This window comes from Galendromus occidentalis, unplaced genomic scaffold, assembly GCF_000255335.2.
Source record: "Galendromus occidentalis unplaced genomic scaffold, Mocc_1.1 scf7180000077442, whole genome shotgun sequence".
NCBI classification, from domain to species: Eukaryota; Metazoa; Arthropoda; class Arachnida; order Mesostigmata; family Phytoseiidae; genus Galendromus; species Galendromus occidentalis.
In genome coordinates, this window is record NW_003805430.1 from 1410493 (window position 1) to 1425719 (window position 15227).

Consider the following 15227-nt stretch of genomic DNA (forward strand, 5'->3'; position numbering starts at 1 on the left):
CTGTTCGAAGGGAATGCGTTCATGCCTCTGTGTTTATCAACAAAGATCGTACGATCATCCGTTCCTCTCTTCAACGTCAGCTCCTTCTGTTTGCGAGGAGATGGTAAAGACAAGACAAGTGTCTCGAGACTTACGTAAGGTCGTAGACCAGGAATAACCCATGATTCCGACTGTTATCGTGTTCGGTGTATGATTTCGACCACAGACAGGATCGGCAAGCTCCCGCACTGCCGCCATGGAGTCGCAGTGGCCACTACACGAAGATCAGAGCGTTCAGGATGTGAATGTCTTAGACGACTTGGACCTACTGTCAGAGTTCAACAGTGATCTCCTGAACGACCCAGTCATTCTTAATGGCATCAAAGACGAGGATTTCAATTTCGATATCGACCCTTTGCCGCCCGACCCTGCACCTCCGGTCGTCGCAGCCTCTCCAACGACAGCTACGGCAACACCGACACCACCGACCAGTGTTCACCCTCAACCAGTTCTAAGTGCGCAGAACTCTGTCGTGAGGAATCTAGTGTCACAGCCAGCTCCGACCCGAATTCTTCCGCCAGTCAAACAAGTGCAGGTATCAGTCCCGAACGTCGCAAATAATGGCAATCAGTTCGTGCCGCAATTCGTCAATCAGACAGTGGTGCAGCACAACCAGATCCCTACAGCCGGATCGAGCGTCATACCGCAGCAAAAAGTTGTACTCCACCACATTCCTCACTTTGGAGGTGTTCCGCACAACATAGTGGTCAACGCCAATCAGAAACCGCTCTCCGTGACAGACTTGCTCCGTATAAATCCAGAGCAGAAGGTCCAGCTGGTTTTGAAGGGCGGCGAGATTGGTTCGAACTCAACTCCGAACGTCCTGAACATCCCGCTTGTGTTGGATACGGAGAGCAATGTCTCGCTCTCGATCGACCACTCACCTCCTCCTGAACGGAAAAATTCCCATAACGCCATCGAGCGTCGATACCGTTCGTCGATCAACGACAAAATTGTCGAATTGAAAGATATCGTTGCCGGGACCGAAGCGAAGCTCAATAAGAGCGCTGTCCTTCGGCGGGCCATCGACTACATCCGCTACATCCAGAACGTCAACACAAAATTGAAAAAAGAGAACGCCGCTTTGAGAACGGCCCTCCAGCAGATCGGCCAGCCGACACCTCATGTCGACCTCAGTAATGTGGCGGCAACGCCTCCCCCGAGCGATCCATCCCTGGTGGATTCGGGCTCCGAGCCGCCGTCGCCCCCTTCCCCGACCTCTCTGTCGTACAATACGTCCGGCATGCGGGATATGACCCGCGTCGCCCTGTGTCTCTTCGGTCTTTGTATTTTCGCTCTCAATCCCACGGACATCATGCTCAAGAGCGCGTCCTCGGTGTCCGATCAATGGAAGGGCGGTCGCGCCATCCTGTCCGAGGAAGACGACTCACCCTGGATCGGCGTTCTTTTCACGCCCTACGTCATTTGGTCGATCAACTTCTTCCTCCTGCTGCTCTGTCTCGGCGATGTGATCCTGTTCGGAGATCCGGTAATGTCGATTGAGCAGCAGAAGAAGTTTTGGCAATTCAAGAAGCAAGCTCACTTCGATCTGGCTCATCATAACTACGAAGCGGCATACAACAACTTCGAGATGTGTTTGGAAACATTGATTGGCGCTCCGACTGCGGTTCCGCGATCGATATTCCAGACGTGGTCGTGTCTGGTCTGGCAGATCCTCAGACAGATAATGCATCGGATATACATCGGGAAATTCCTGTTCAAATTGAGCCGGAAACGGTACGCCAAGCAGCTCGAGAACTCCGTCAACCACCTGTCGGAAACCTATCACAACCTCCACCAGCTACACTTCGTCTTGAATAAGAGATCCAATTGTCTGGGTCTGTGCTACGCTTTGGCAGCGGTCAACTATGCCGAGTTGGGCTCGCAGTCCACCGAACATCTGACAGACACTTTCTTGACGTGTTCTCTCCGACTAATCAAATGTCTCCTATCACGATTTCACTTCTTGGCGAGATTCATGATTTATCGAGGGCAGCAATGCGCCCCTGGGGGATACGATCATCAATGGATCTTCAAACCGGAAGGTATACGAATTCATGGAGAATAGAAAACATTCCAGAATGGTTTTCGAATCGAATGAAATCCAATTCAGGACTCGTACCCCTCCAGCTCCACCGGAAAGTTATCGGCCGAGTTTTCAAGAGGTCTCAATTTTCAGGCTACAATTTCGTGACTAGACACCTATCGCTGAACTCCAGACCACGCACCTTCACCAACTCACTGCAGCTTAAGATGGTAGAGCCTTTGGACCTAGTAGCTCAGCAATACCGCTGGTTCCTACTGAAGAAAGCAATCGAATGTTTGGCACCTCAGGCCTCTGCTAATTGCAAACAAGGTAGACGCGAGGCAACCGACCGTTGCCTTTCGTTCCTCAGCGAGCTGGATAGGTGCCGTCAACGGAGGTCATTTGTATTTGGCTACAACTGGGACAGCAACTGCATTGAAGACACATCGACCTGGTGGAAGGAAATAGTCAAAGCCGCAGTAATGTTGGAGCGAGACCAGAGCAAAGGTGATTGCCGCCTACTCATTACTTCTGCATATTCTCTCATGATAACTCCGGGGACCTCCTCTATGGATGATTCCCGGCGGATGTCAATTCGCGATTCAAGAAGAGTCATGTTATAACTGATGATTGACCTGATATTCGATGAAGGAAGAAATTCGAGTTTATCGTGCATCTCCTGGGGAAATTACAAGTTTTCTCTCCGTCCCAACAGATATAAATGTCGCAGTCATTGAACACATGCCAGCAGAACTTTCTGAGAGCGAGGCTCACCCCCTCGCCCGAACTCTCCTCGCTTGTTTCCAAGCTCGGAGGCGCTATATCGATGCCACCTCCAAAGACATTGAAGCGATTCGTCAAGAACTCGACAGCTGCTCCCGTCTGCTGAAGGAATGTCTCTCATGGATCGAGATCCAACAGGGAAACCAGCAAGACATGGATTCAGTTTATATCTGTCTCATGACCGCGGCGGAATGGGTTTTCAACACGCGGAGAGAGTTGTGGGAGGTGAGTTCCGAGATGAATGACCATGAATCAGCCGGGAATTTCAGGGGAGATTTTACCCCATCCGTTGATAGCGCACTCGAGGGACTTGCGATGACATGAGATTCTGAGATCGAAATAATTCCCATCATCAGGAAACTCAAATTGTGGAATTGAAGAGTTTCTGCCAGGACTTCCGTCTCCTCTCATCCATTCTAAGATATTTTGGCGATTCTGCGATGACCAAGTTACGCTTCTACGACGCCGTGGAGAGGTTGGTCGGCGGCGGGAACCCAGTCGAAACTCATCGAATCTTCGAAAGCTGTATCAGACGGCGACGCAACAAATTTTCGCTGATCTGTACGGGGAGGATGGCCGAGAAAGTCGATACAGAGGATGCGCAATCTCTCACATTGGCTTGCAAGTGAGTACCGCTTTGACTTGAGGCTCTCATGCACCCATTTGGAACTCGGAGGTCTGTGTTCGTCCAGGCGTCTAGGTAATTGAACCACAGAAATCAAGTGTAGTTGATGGATGAATCGCTTCGAAATCATTGCAGATATCTGTCCTCGATGTTCGACTCTCAGGATCAGCGTAATGTCTCGCTCTCCGACGCGTCACAATTGTGGATGCAGCTGGGAAATCAGGGAATGGCCATGAAGTGTCAAAAATTGATGCATCTAACTGGCAGCGTTTTTGCGTCGTTTTGAGGTGGAATCATCGGAGAATTCAACGCTGGTGAAAACTCATCATCACCATCGATGTAGAAAGTCCTCATTTGTTTAGCTGTGCGCCACGAGGGTCGGTGCTCGGCTGTTTCTGTTTTGGTGCGTTCTCGTTCATTGTTAGATACATCAAGAGGTGGAATCAATCGCAGCGAGGAGGTATTTTTGTGGCGTTGTCGACTCCTAGGTGAAACCTCGTTCGCCGGTGTCTTCGACTGATCGGCTCCTCCAAAAACATTGTTGCGATCAACCACATGACCCAGGCATTCTATGGAATGAGCGTCGGTATTGCACGATGATTGCAAGCTAACTTATCAGAGAACTATCTCAGCCTGTCAGAAGGACGTTGAATAAAGGACATCGACTATTCTTCTGCATTATTATTTTTGTTTACCCTCGCACGAATGTTTTATACTCATCGATCGATTTTCCGGGGTGGCGAACACGAGTCGCAGGTGGGCGTCAGATGTTGCGACATCTTGTGGAGAGGTTGAGAATTACGTTAATTTTGTGATTTATTAAATAATCTTGTCATGGAGATGGTGTCTGAATCTTATCAACCAATGCCAGCGAGGCCATCGACATTCGCTACTGATCCGAGGACCGCTGCCGCATTTCCCTTCCGCACCTCGATGGATATCCTCTGTAGGAGAAACTCTCCAGCTCTCTTATCCCCTGATGACAATTTGATCCGGTTTCCAAAGTCCCGGAGGAAGGCCTCTGAAGACTCTCCAATGACTCCCAGCGTTCCGATGGCGACCGGCTGAACAACGAAACGATTTTCGAGCTCCTCATATTTCGATAACTTCGTTTTCTCTGCCAGTTTGGCCACCTCACCCGCAGCACAGACCGCGAGCGACCGGTGTGATGAGGCCAACGTGTCCCATACTGGCCGCTACTGTGCGGACAACTCAGACCGTGTTCATCTAGAGCGGAGACTGGAACCGTACATCTCGCACAGGCATGTGAAGAGCATAGAGGGAGTCCCAATCGGAGACCGGCAGCGATGCGGAGTGAGTTATTGTCCAGCATGATGCCGATCGGGGGGATGGGACGGCATAAAGCCATTTACCACTGGTAGGTGGAAAGAAGCTCTGAGTCCCGCCATGACTCTGTCATCGACGACGCCTCGAATTAGCTGAGAACGTCTCGATGATACGTTACGTTAATCAATTATACCCAAGGGACAGCTCATAATCTTCGCATCCAGGCCGAGGACTCATTGAACGTAGGCTTCGGGACCTCCGATCCACGGGAACGAGTGTGGAGTGTCGATCTCACCTTCGGGGGATTTTAGTCGGAGAATCCCGGGTGCAGGAAGGTTGATGGTGCGAAGAATCGTCCCAAGGATCGTAGTCCCGATGCACCCCTGAGTCATGATCTGCCCATATCAACCGAGCTCGCTGTGCTCCAAGGGTACACGAACCCAGAACGCCTAATAATATTTAACTATCCTTCATTCTCGAACGCTCTTCAAAAACCTGGTTCTCCGGTATATCGGTGCAATCCTGAGCGACTTCGGCGAAAGATTTGATCCCCTATGTCAGAGCTCACTTACAGGAAATGAATCTGATTGAGTCGTTTTCCCAAACCCAAATCTTGAATCATTTCCACCGGTGCTCGTTGGTCAGCGGATCCATGTGCGACTCTTTCCGCAAGGAACTCCATTCACTCGGGGTGTCTTCACGGGCCGGGGGTTAGAGTTTCTCATACGTTTGCTCTGAGAGGCAGAACTCCCAATGACGGAGCGTCGGGCGGCGCGGCAGAGAAGGAAGAACTCGGCTCTTGCCGCCGGCCATATTTGACGCGCGTTGATTACCGTCTCATTCCTAGATCGCGCACGTTCCTGTGATTTGTTCCTCGAATTTCCACGGAGATGAGAGGTTGATTTGCCCAGGGGAATCGGAGCCAGCAGTGCTGAGAGAGGCTGACCTCGAGATGAGCGTCGAAATCAAGTTCTGCTTCAGCTCGCCCTCTTTCAGAGTTTTTCTGACCTCCTCCAGCCATAGGGCTCCCAAGTGAGAGCGTTCTGGGCGTGAGAATCATATTCGAGACGACCAGACACTCCCATGAAATCAAGAAATGAAAATGCGAGAACTCTCCGCGTATAGCCATTGCATTTATTGTCATATACATGGATCTGGCCCGGAGCTCCATTCGACGATGATTGTGAGTATCGGTGTCTTCATTCGAGTTCTGGGCCGTACGACCTGGCTATTTCTCCGCCGTCCGTTGAGGATCCGTCGCGAAATTCAAAGAGGCATTGGAGAAAGCGGTGTCAGGGGTCGTTCACTTGGACCTGGAAGCAAATCGGTTTCGGTTAGTTTTCTTCCCAAGCAAGCTTCGGTTCGGGGATCCATCCATAGATTGAACGGTGTTGGTAAGGGTGAGGCAAGCTTTCTCTCTGGGCTCGACACAGAGCAAGACACGTGGTATCACCAAATGGTGGGTCCAATGCAATACGCGGTCCCGCCCGAATTGAGAATTACGTTCGACACCCACTCGAACCGTGTGGGCCCCCAAAGGTCCTCACTGTGCGTACACACGTGCACCTGATGCCACATTCTCCGGCAAAAATCGGCGACACATGCCTCATTAGGCCTACAATGCTTGGGCACCGAAAGTCGCGATTTTGCGACGCCTGGACAGGAACTGATCAAGGCCCCTTCGAGAAGAGTAATGTGCATCGACTGTGGGAATCGATAAAGTATGAGACGGCTCCTATCCGCGGAAAATTAGAGATATCCTACGCGTTGGTCGCCTGGCCACGTTTTGCGAGGGTACCGGCTCGAACGACACGCGGCCAGGAATGGGACCAAAAGATGAGGCACAAACTCACGCATTCGAGAAAACCAAGCGTCACTTCGTTTAGGAAATCTTGGATAAGAAAACTCACCTTTCCCTCATCTTCCTGCGTTTCCGCTTCAACCTTCGCATACGCTTCTTCCTCCACTTGGCCCTCATGACGAAGCGATTCGTCTGACGACCAAAACGAAAAGGAGCTGGCGTATGTACAAGATGGCGGCTATATATTGCCGACCGCAGCGCCCCCCTCTAGCTCTTTGACTCTGAGAGCGGGCTGTCCGCTATCTCTGGCCCCTTCATGACTTCAGATGAGATGAAGTCCCTACGAGCTTGAAGAATTGTCGGAAAAAAACTTGGTGCGGTTGATCTTGCTCTCCGGAGCCTCGCACACCTCGAGGGAATCGTCGGCGGACGGATGAGGCACCGTGCGCGCTATCAATAGGAGATTTCGCTCACTTCGATGGGTGCACGCGGAGAGCCCCGTTCCGGGGCCCGATCAAGATCAATAGAGGATTCCATTCCCTTATAAAACATATCATGAGTTCTCCCTTGATGAACGTGCGTAGGTTTCCGTCAGGTAGAGCGAATTGGACTGACTTCGCTGCTCGATTTGTTTTCGAAAAAGCGCGCTTGTCCGACGCCGGACAAGCATTTGGAGGATTGCCAACCATGCCACCTCCGAAACACGCGCGCACGGGTTATAGAGCGCAGTAATTTGCCTCGAGAATCCGTGGCTCCGTGAGTCATGTAAATGAGGTAACATCATCATGACCTTCGTCGAATACGCTCTCTGCATCTGAAGCTCCGGCTTGAGCGTCGACATGAGCGCTAGGGGTAGTGCGCGATTCTTATCCGCGCTCCGGTGTCAACCCCATGTGGGTCTCCCCGGCTCATCAGAGTTCCTTTCCTGTCCCGTGGGCATCTTCGGCGAGAAACTTCTCAGCGATACACAAAATCGCTTCGGAATATGTCGCAGCGTCCGCTCATTAAACCTCAACACAGAGCACGGGACCTGACGAGGCCCCGTCTCAGCGATGCTCGCTGCTACATTACCGGTGAGGAGCAGACAGATGAGAAAGTTGAGATCAAAGAAGATTCAGAAGAAGTTGATGACTTCGATTGTTCCAAAGATCCGAAGGAACCTCTATTTCAAAGACTGTCGTGTCGCGCACGTGTTTGATCGGTTCCTCCCCAGCGCCGTTGCAGGTGGAACAGGGGCTCCGCCGAGGGCCCGACGAAGGCGTGAAAGACTACCCTTACACGTTAGCCAGGCGAGGCAAACTCCCTGCGTCGAAAGAGTTCTTCCCTCTGATGAAGGGGAAGTATATGACGATGGTAGGAACGATGAGGTCGCCTTTGTCTTCGATACGTACATGCGAGTCGTTGAGGGTAGTGAAGACGCAAAGAAATTACGGTCAGGGTTCGTGAGAGATCACGATTTGTTCGTCTCTTGTCCTTTCTCATCACTAAATATCATCACTCTACCATTCATCGAGGAATGCCTCATGGTATTTGATAACTTAAGCTAGGTTTTCTACGATTGCGCGGCTGCTCGAGAAACACCCACAGGGCATACATGTCAGCATTATTCTCTGTTCGTCATGAAAAGTATGGACAGGCTTACTCGAATATCTAGAGAATTCCCATGACCCCCCGCATAGAATGTCAGCATGAGCAATGGGCGGCAATGAGTTCTGGGACAGAAGCGACCGTGCCGGACGATGAGTGGGTTCTTAGCTGACAGATGAGGACACATCGAGTTTGGCGAAGTTCGTGTATGGCTTCAAGAGTTCGACTGTGCTTTCAAATAGTTTGCGTTGCGTTTTCTCGTCGAATGATTTCTCAGTCGCTCTGACCGTTCTACAGAACTCCAGATATTCTCCTGATTTCCCATTCATCTCCTCACTCAAGAGAGCATACGTCGGGCATAAGGCAGCTTCGGTAGTGTTCTGGAATGAGAAAACCACTCATGAGCCGGGAATACAGAGAAAACTCATGTGAGCTGCCTCTCTGCCTCGCCTCAAAATATGAATTCTTCACCATGATGCTAATCGGTGCGAGGATGTTCTTTATGAAAACATGACGGTAGAGCCCCGTGTCTACCACGCCTGGGTGTACTGTGTTGATGCTCATTTTAGAAGAAAGGTACTTCGCGAGAAGCACCTGACATAGTTTCGCTTGGCAATAAGCAAGGTGTGCGGAGTACGCCTGCCTGTTGAGAAGAGAATTTTTTTCTGATGTTTCCGTGGAGATAGTCGAGCGAGCGACGTATTTGAGGTAATCTGACCGCGGTCGGTCGAGGGAAGCTGCTTACTTTCCGTGTAGATCCTTGAGATTTATGTAGCCCGGCTTATGACACACGGAGCTCGCGAAGACAATTCGGGAGCTGGCCGGCAGCACGGAATACAGTTCGCTGAGTATCAGACAATGGGAGAGATACGATACCACGAACTGAGACTCGAATCCGCCGCACAATTCGTACGGCACGTGCATAATTCCCGCTAGAACCCCGAGCGTGTCCGGTCAGTGAAAATTTTCAGAGCGATTGTCATAGATTCTGAGGATGATCTAGGGGGAACAAACCATTAAAAAAAGTATATCGACACGCGCACTGGAACTTTTCAACTCCTGACAAAAACGAGCCACTTGCGGTAGGTCGCGCAGGTCCACCCGATAATACTTGACTGGAAGGAATATCACCCCTTCTATGAGTCTCCACGAGCATTTTCTGCCATAGTAGAAGGAATTGAAGGTCTGGATAATCGATTGAGGTCCTAGAATGACTAGGAATGATGAATGATGAGCACAAACCTTTCGAGGTATCTCCGAGAGCCTGGATTATCTTCTCTGCTTCAGCTTGATGCAGAAAGTCCACTGGAACGGTTGTTAGTTCTGTGAGATCGATCTCGATAGGTACTAGGCCCGCAAGCGCTTCATTGAGCCACTATGAAAGAATCAATGATTACTGAGAGAAAATCGGCTAGAGTTGGTGAATTGAAAGTGATAGCTCACCTATCGTTACTGCGTTGTCATGCTCGAGGCATTTCTTCACGACTTCCCGGCCAACTCCACCGAGACCTCCAGTGATGAGGATATGAGAGTTTTTTCTATACAAAGATTCATCAGGCCCGGAGATTCGACCTAGAATTCGAGCTCCGATCAGGCCGCAGTCGATCGGTATCAGACTACCAAACCACACCTCCGATATGTTATCAGATGGCAATGCTCACCGGTTCTGTATTTGTATAACCATATGTATTGTACCAGAAGCTCGTAGAAAGCCAAGGCATAAATAATCAAAAACCCGTAAATCTTGAGGAGAATATCGTACACTAAGAGAGCGTGGCTCGGAGCGTTACAGAACAGTCTGAAAGTACACGATTCTTATCAGTATGATTTTTATATGCCGGAAACTTTCGATCGATGCAATAGAGATCCTATCTGTTGCACCGTGCACAACGGCGGTGTGGGAGTCGAGCGAAACTTGACTCACAGAAGCCAGGGCTGGCCATTGTGCGGAGAAGTGTATCTATTCACTTCGCTTTATCTTCTACCCTCATCTCTGCACATCTCTGTGGACCATGTAGAATCTTACGTCATTTCTCAGATGATCCTCGAACAGCTGATCTTCAATCTGAGTGCGTTCCGCGCTCCGCGTATAAGAAAAATTAGGAATGATTCGACTAGAGGAGTGAAGCTCCAGCTGATCGCTTCTTCGCTCCGACGGCCTCCTGTACCACAACAGGAGAAGGTGGGTCCCGCGAATCCTTGGAGGTCCCATCCAGATACGACGCAGAGGAGGAAGGAAAGGGCCGGGGATTGCGGTGGCGGCGGCGGCAGTCAAGTTGGAAAACGATGCGTGTGTGGGATCTATCCCAAACAGGCGCTGGTGGTTTCGACCACAAGACACACAAGAGTTGGTAGTGGGTAGTCTCAAAACGATGAGAAAGAGCTACAGAGAGAGTTTCACCATCGAGCTGCTGCTTCAGATCGTTGGTGTAGTGTGACTTAACGAGTTAAATCTGCGCACCTGGCTGCTGCAGCTGCTGCAGTCTACTAGATAGCGCGTAGCGTTGTGAATTCCAGCCCTGGTTCGTCTTTCAGCGGAATTCTCCGGACGTGCGCTAGAATACCGTGATTCTCGGAGAACACCGAGAGTCATCGATTTGACAAGTTCCTCGGGTAGGGCTGGTCCCGACTCGCACAGAACGTGATGCCAGGCGAAGAAAAGAAAGACACCGACGAGCGACGGACTTCTGGGGATGATTCGGAAGACGAGAGCGAGGTGTGTTTTGAAATGTGAGGTCTGCATCTAATGATATAGTCTCGCTCCGAGTCTCCGCATGCTCTTACTCATTGCGGTGTTTTGATTGATGCTGCCGAGCGCAGCTCGGGAGAGCGATCCCACTTGACTTGGTATTCTCGTGCCTCGATAGGTTCTCGAAGAATCGCCATGTGGTCGTTGGCACAAACGGAGGGAGGAGGTTCAACAGAGAGACATTCCGGGAATCGACGCCGCTTATCTCGCGATGGACACCGAAGAAGGCGTCGAGGTGGGGATCGAGACATCCGGCCGGAGCTTGAGCCTCAGATAATGACCCTCTGATGCTGGATTTGGTTCTATTCAGGTTGTATGGAATGAAGTCAACTTCAGCGAACGTAAGAACTTCAAAGCCATGGAGGAGAAAATCAAAGTCACATTCGACTCGCTGGCACAGCTTTCTCATCCCAACATAGTGAAGGTGACTGTCTGTCGATCATTTGCTCATCTGATTTCACTTGAGTCTCTGTATCGATCGCCTCGTGAAATTCACCGAAGATCCTATCGCAGCTCCGAATGTCATGTCGTTCGATCATGACATCGGAGGGCTTCCGCAGGATTTTTTCCGACGATTCTGGCTTGTCCTCAGATACATAAGTACTGGATCGACGATCAGAAAGAAGGACCTCCTCGAGTCATATTTATTACGGAATACATGAGCTCCGGCTCCGTGAAACAGTTCCTCAAACGGACCAAGAGAAATGCCATTAAGGTGGGTTCATGCTCGTCAGCTGATAATCGGCATTGGGCTCGACGTTCCCCCCTCGAACCGGTACCGGACGGATACGACTTTGTACAAGAGTGACTGAAAAGATCTTTGGAGCTCGGAGCGTGAACATTTTTTGATTTTCTACAGGGTTACCAGGTTACGATAAACTCTTGGAAACGATGGTGTCGTCAGATATTATCTGCGCTCTACTATTTACATTCCTGCAAACCTCCTATACTTCACGGGAATCTCACATGTGACACGATTTTCATCCAACACAATGGCCTGATCAAAATCGGGTCCGTTGCGCCAGATGCCATCAATATGCACGTCAAGACGGTGAGTTTGAGGCTCGGTGCCGGATACTCTCGAGCTTGGGTCCGCTCCTCGGAGAAGCTGAAGATTTTATTGTGCCTCAGCTCTGTCATGCTATCTCATGTGTATCGTTCATCCAGGTGCGTACGACTCAGCACTTGGACAACGTGCATTTCGTTGCGCCCGAGTATTCTGCCAAAACATCATTTTCTCTCATTACGCCCGCCGCCGATGTGTACTCGTTCGGCATGTGCGCTTTGGAAATGGCTGCATTGGAGATACAGAACGGAGGCGGGTCGGAGATCATCACGGAGGAAGCAATTCAGAAAACAATCGACCAGTTGGAGAACGATCAACAGAAAGATCTCATAAAGCGGTGAGTCCTGCCGGAGCCTTTCGTCCTGGCGGAGGCACTCAAGCAAGCGATCAATTCTTTCGTACGACAGGATCCTTGAGTGGGTTCGTCTTCCAGATGTCTCAACAATCTGCCACGGCTCCGTCCGACCACGAGAGAGCTTCTTTTCCATCCTGTTCTATTCGAAATCTACTCTGCGCAAGGTGAGCCTGAGGCCAAATTCCTCATTCGGGTTCCTGATTGGGGACTGAACTTCCACGTCGAGGGTTTCTCGGCTGTTCTTTCAGCTCGAGTCGGTTGCTTATCTGACCTTTTCCTTCTAGTATTGTCGGCCCATGCAATCGTCCAGAGCTCGTGGTACCAACCGGATCAGCTAACGGACAAGGCTATGCAGCTCCGATACTCTCAGGTTGACGTGGTGGCCGAGATAACGCATCAAGATGGTCGCGAGGGAGTCGCCATAAAGAAGAAACAAGTTCCTGCACTAGAACTAGAAAAGCTCCTCGAGGATGTTCGGAACGGGATCTTCCCCCTGACAGGTAAGGTTCCGGCCTAATCACGGAACGTCTGTTGACGGGTCGAATTCAGGCTCTTCATCGAGCTCTTTTCGGAAAGGACGGAGGAAGTATCTCTGCTGTCCGATTTGCCGAGAGCCTCCTCTCCATCTGACTCCGACTTCGGCTAGAATCGCAGCTCATTGCTTCCCATTTTAGCTTTCGGGCGTGGCCCCAACCCGGTATCTCGAGGGTTCGGTGTGCGACCTCGAACCCCAGAACTTCCAGAGAGCAAGATCAGCCCTAGTCCAGCGGAATACGATCCTGAGACCCGAAGGATTCTCAACATAATGTGTAACATAAAACAGGTAGATCGAATGCCTCCGAGGACGAAATTCAAGGCGCAGTCTCTCCTCTATTCGTAAGATGGACCGCTCATACCCGCGCCTAATTCCAGGAAGAGGTTCTACCCGCCCCCAGTGTCCCTGGTGCCACCCCAGTACCAAACGCTCATCAATCGCATTCCATGGTAATATTCATTGACAGGCTCTGAGAATTTCGGAAGTATCCGATCTGGGTGAGCATTGGCGCCCAGATGACCGATCCTTCGACTTCGACAGGTATTGACCCTCTTATTGAGATTCGATGATAAGATGAATCGCCAGTTGTCTACTAACCTCACGACACCAGAGGAGGTGCAAACCCTAACACAGGACCTGGTTCAGTTGGGGTTCATCAACAAAGAAGATTGGGCAATGGTTGATCAGGTGGGTGCGGAGGTCCTGTTGGCTTGAGGGTACGCCTCCAAACCTCAATCGGGACCGGAAATTTTCATGATGATCTCGGCTCTACCTCACAGGTACTCATGGACACCATGAAGCGGTATTTGAAGCAACAACTCATGGGTACCGTTCTATCACCCGAAGACACCGCAGAACCTCTAGAGATCCAAAGCGTAATGGGTCCACCGCATCATGATGCTATCATGCATCTTGCCTGATCGGAGGCTTCAGGCTCCCAGAGGACCGCGAAGCAGCTGGATTCCTGGAAGAGGCCAGGGAGTTGTGCCTTGTCTTAAGCTTTGTCATCATGGGAGAGAGCAGTCAGTGGAAGATTTTGACAGCGTAGTATGTGATCATATTGAGCGCGCGCGTGCGATCGTTTCACAAGGAAGGGTAATAAACGACGCGTTTTTCTGCTAACTCTTCTCATCTGATGATGTCCCCGACTGCCTCCACTCTCGATTCCAGAGCTTTCTGAAAACCTTTGAAGCCCTTCCAGTGCCATGGTGACGGCCGTTTGCTAACTGAGGACACCCCAAAGGCACTGAAGGGAGAGATATGTATCTGATCTGCGCACCCTCCATATATTGGATTCGACTGACCGAGTGACAGGAAGAGGCGGCATGAAATCGTGGTCAGGGACAGATTCGTCGGAATATCCTTCACGGAACGCGATCAGTCTTTCCGCAATTTTTGAAGTCCTTTACCAGAAGAATTTGATTGCAGAATTTCTCCTCTCCATTAACCGATCAATGTAACAATTCGACTGAAACTGGTGGCTCTACACGTTTGGAGTTATAGGTGATTCACCTGAAACGTCTTTCACGACGCTCGATCTTTCTAAGGGTTTATATTCAGTCGCACAGAAGAATCTGCGTAACGGCCTCAAGTGCGTGTCGGAGGATTATGCCTAGCTCCCTCCGGGAAGTACGCTTCTCTTTAAGATCCCTTCGCAAAATTCACGTCAGGCTTCACTTTGTCATTATCTGAGGAATCTCCTTTGCGGACTCATGGAACCTCGAAATCATCACCATTATCTCGCTTGACCATCTGTCTGGTCTGATTGACGGGGGATTCCGTTGACGTCATTGAAGGACGGCCAATGACTGCAGAAAACCCGGCTGGAAGAGGAAAACAACCACTACGTGATCTTGACGCAGCACAACACCACTTTGATTGAAGAAAACATCGTACGATCGGACTTATTGAACGGTCCAGCGCTTTTTTCACTATTGGCGTCAGCAGCGCACGACATGATGCGACGCGATGCTGAGGAAGATTGTTGATGCCCGGGATGCAAAATCGCAACCGCACCTGCTCCGCTAATCGCGCTGAATGCGTCGGTCAGACATCGACTCGACACTTGGTTGTCGCTCGAATCCGATTCTCCGCAGCGAAATCCCAACGACGCAAAACTGTAGGATGAGCTTCTCGCGGAGGAAGATCGTGGCGTCATTGACTGTCTCCCAGCTATCTCCCATAAAGAATTTGACTTAAAGTCGTGATGATAATAATATTGACGGGTTTGTATATATATGGGTATGTATCCGTGTATCCTGAATCTTCATTTAGGCCGATGAGTGTCTCCAGGGCCGTCTCCTCTCCTTTGGTCGGGGCAGGTAATGATTCCGGGTTTACCCTACTTTCGAGGACTAGGTCGGATCAGGATCTC

General features: G+C 50.5%; 3 protein-coding genes and 1 long non-coding RNA gene across 5 annotated transcripts; 2 read left to right on the plus strand and 2 right to left on the minus strand.

Annotated features, from left to right (window-relative positions):
* The first annotated feature begins 207 nt into the window (after positions 1-207).
* SREBP (Sterol regulatory element binding protein) lies at positions 208-4137 on the plus strand. Its single transcript, XM_003743368.2, has 5 exons — positions 208-2084; positions 2219-2572; positions 2781-3073; positions 3205-3473; positions 3609-4137. Exons 1-5 carry the CDS (start codon positions 236-238, stop codon positions 3757-3759), a joined length of 2916 nt encoding a protein of 971 aa, XP_003743416.1. The 5' UTR covers positions 208-235; the 3' UTR covers positions 3760-4137.
* A 1734-nt stretch (positions 4138-5871) lies between these two features.
* Positions 5872-6787, minus strand: LOC100904562 (uncharacterized). Its single transcript, XR_001951187.1, has 2 exons — positions 6671-6787; positions 5872-6073 (listed from the first exon to the last, which is right to left on the minus strand). It is a non-coding gene; the product is annotated as an uncharacterized LOC100904562 (long non-coding RNA).
* A 1349-nt stretch (positions 6788-8136) lies between these two features.
* LOC100903270 (retinol dehydrogenase 14) lies at positions 8137-9609 on the minus strand. 2 transcript variants are annotated; one of them, XM_029111470.1, is made up of 4 exons: positions 9592-9609; positions 8894-9453; positions 8620-8791; positions 8137-8528 (listed from the first exon to the last, which is right to left on the minus strand). In XM_029111470.1, the coding sequence occupies exons 2-4, from the start codon at positions 9070-9072 to the stop codon at positions 8313-8315; spliced, it is 567 nt and encodes a 188-aa protein (XP_028967303.1). In that variant the 5' UTR covers positions 9073-9453; positions 9592-9609; the 3' UTR covers positions 8137-8312. The 2 variants fall into 2 exon arrangements, with proteins under 2 accessions (XP_028967303.1, XP_018495066.1); XM_018639550.1 differs by lacking the exon at positions 9592-9609 and having other exon boundaries at positions 8894-9080; positions 9163-9539.
* Positions 9610-10700: 1091 nt separating this feature from the next.
* On the plus strand, positions 10701-13924 carry Madm (MLF1-adaptor molecule). Its single transcript, XM_029111469.1, has 12 exons — positions 10701-10864; positions 11016-11132; positions 11208-11321; positions 11490-11612; positions 11757-11948; positions 12065-12300; positions 12397-12482; positions 12603-12818; positions 12993-13141; positions 13231-13302; positions 13394-13540; positions 13633-13924. Exons 1-12 carry the CDS (start codon positions 10793-10795, stop codon positions 13771-13773), a joined length of 1665 nt encoding a protein of 554 aa, XP_028967302.1. The 5' UTR covers positions 10701-10792; the 3' UTR covers positions 13774-13924.
* Positions 13925-15227: the final 1303 nt, after the last annotated feature.

What these genes read in the sequence shown, in the direction of transcription:
- LOC100903270 (XM_018639550.1), bottom strand. Translation starts at nt 9,304, where the DNA reads ATGCTCGTGGAGACTCATAGAAGGGGTGATATTCCTTCCAGTCAAGTA. An exon ending in TCGATATACTTTTTTTAATG is followed by an intron (nt 9,081 to 9,162) that starts GTTTGTTCCCCC and finishes TCGGGGTTCTAG; the next exon opens with CGGGAATTATGCACGTGCCG. An exon ending in CTCAAGGATCTACACGGAAA is followed by an intron (nt 8,792 to 8,893) that starts GTAAGCAGCTTC and finishes TCTTCTCAACAG; the next exon opens with GCAGGCGTACTCCGCACACC.
- Madm (XM_029111469.1), top strand. Translation starts at nt 10,793, where the DNA reads ATGCCAGGCGAAGAAAAGAAAGACACCGACGAGCGACGGACTTCTGGG. An exon ending in CTCATCCCAACATAGTGAAG is followed by an intron (nt 11,322 to 11,489) that starts GTGACTGTCTGT and finishes GCTTGTCCTCAG; the next exon opens with ATACATAAGTACTGGATCGA. An exon ending in CCAAGAGAAATGCCATTAAG is followed by an intron (nt 11,613 to 11,756) that starts GTGGGTTCATGC and finishes GATTTTCTACAG; the next exon opens with GGTTACCAGGTTACGATAAA.
- SREBP (XM_003743368.2), top strand. Translation starts at nt 236, where the DNA reads ATGGAGTCGCAGTGGCCACTACACGAAGATCAGAGCGTTCAGGATGTG. An exon ending in GGAGCGAGACCAGAGCAAAG is followed by an intron (nt 2,573 to 2,780) that starts GTGATTGCCGCC and finishes CCGTCCCAACAG; the next exon opens with ATATAAATGTCGCAGTCATT. An exon ending in CGCGGAGAGAGTTGTGGGAG is followed by an intron (nt 3,074 to 3,204) that starts GTGAGTTCCGAG and finishes TCCCATCATCAG; the next exon opens with GAAACTCAAATTGTGGAATT.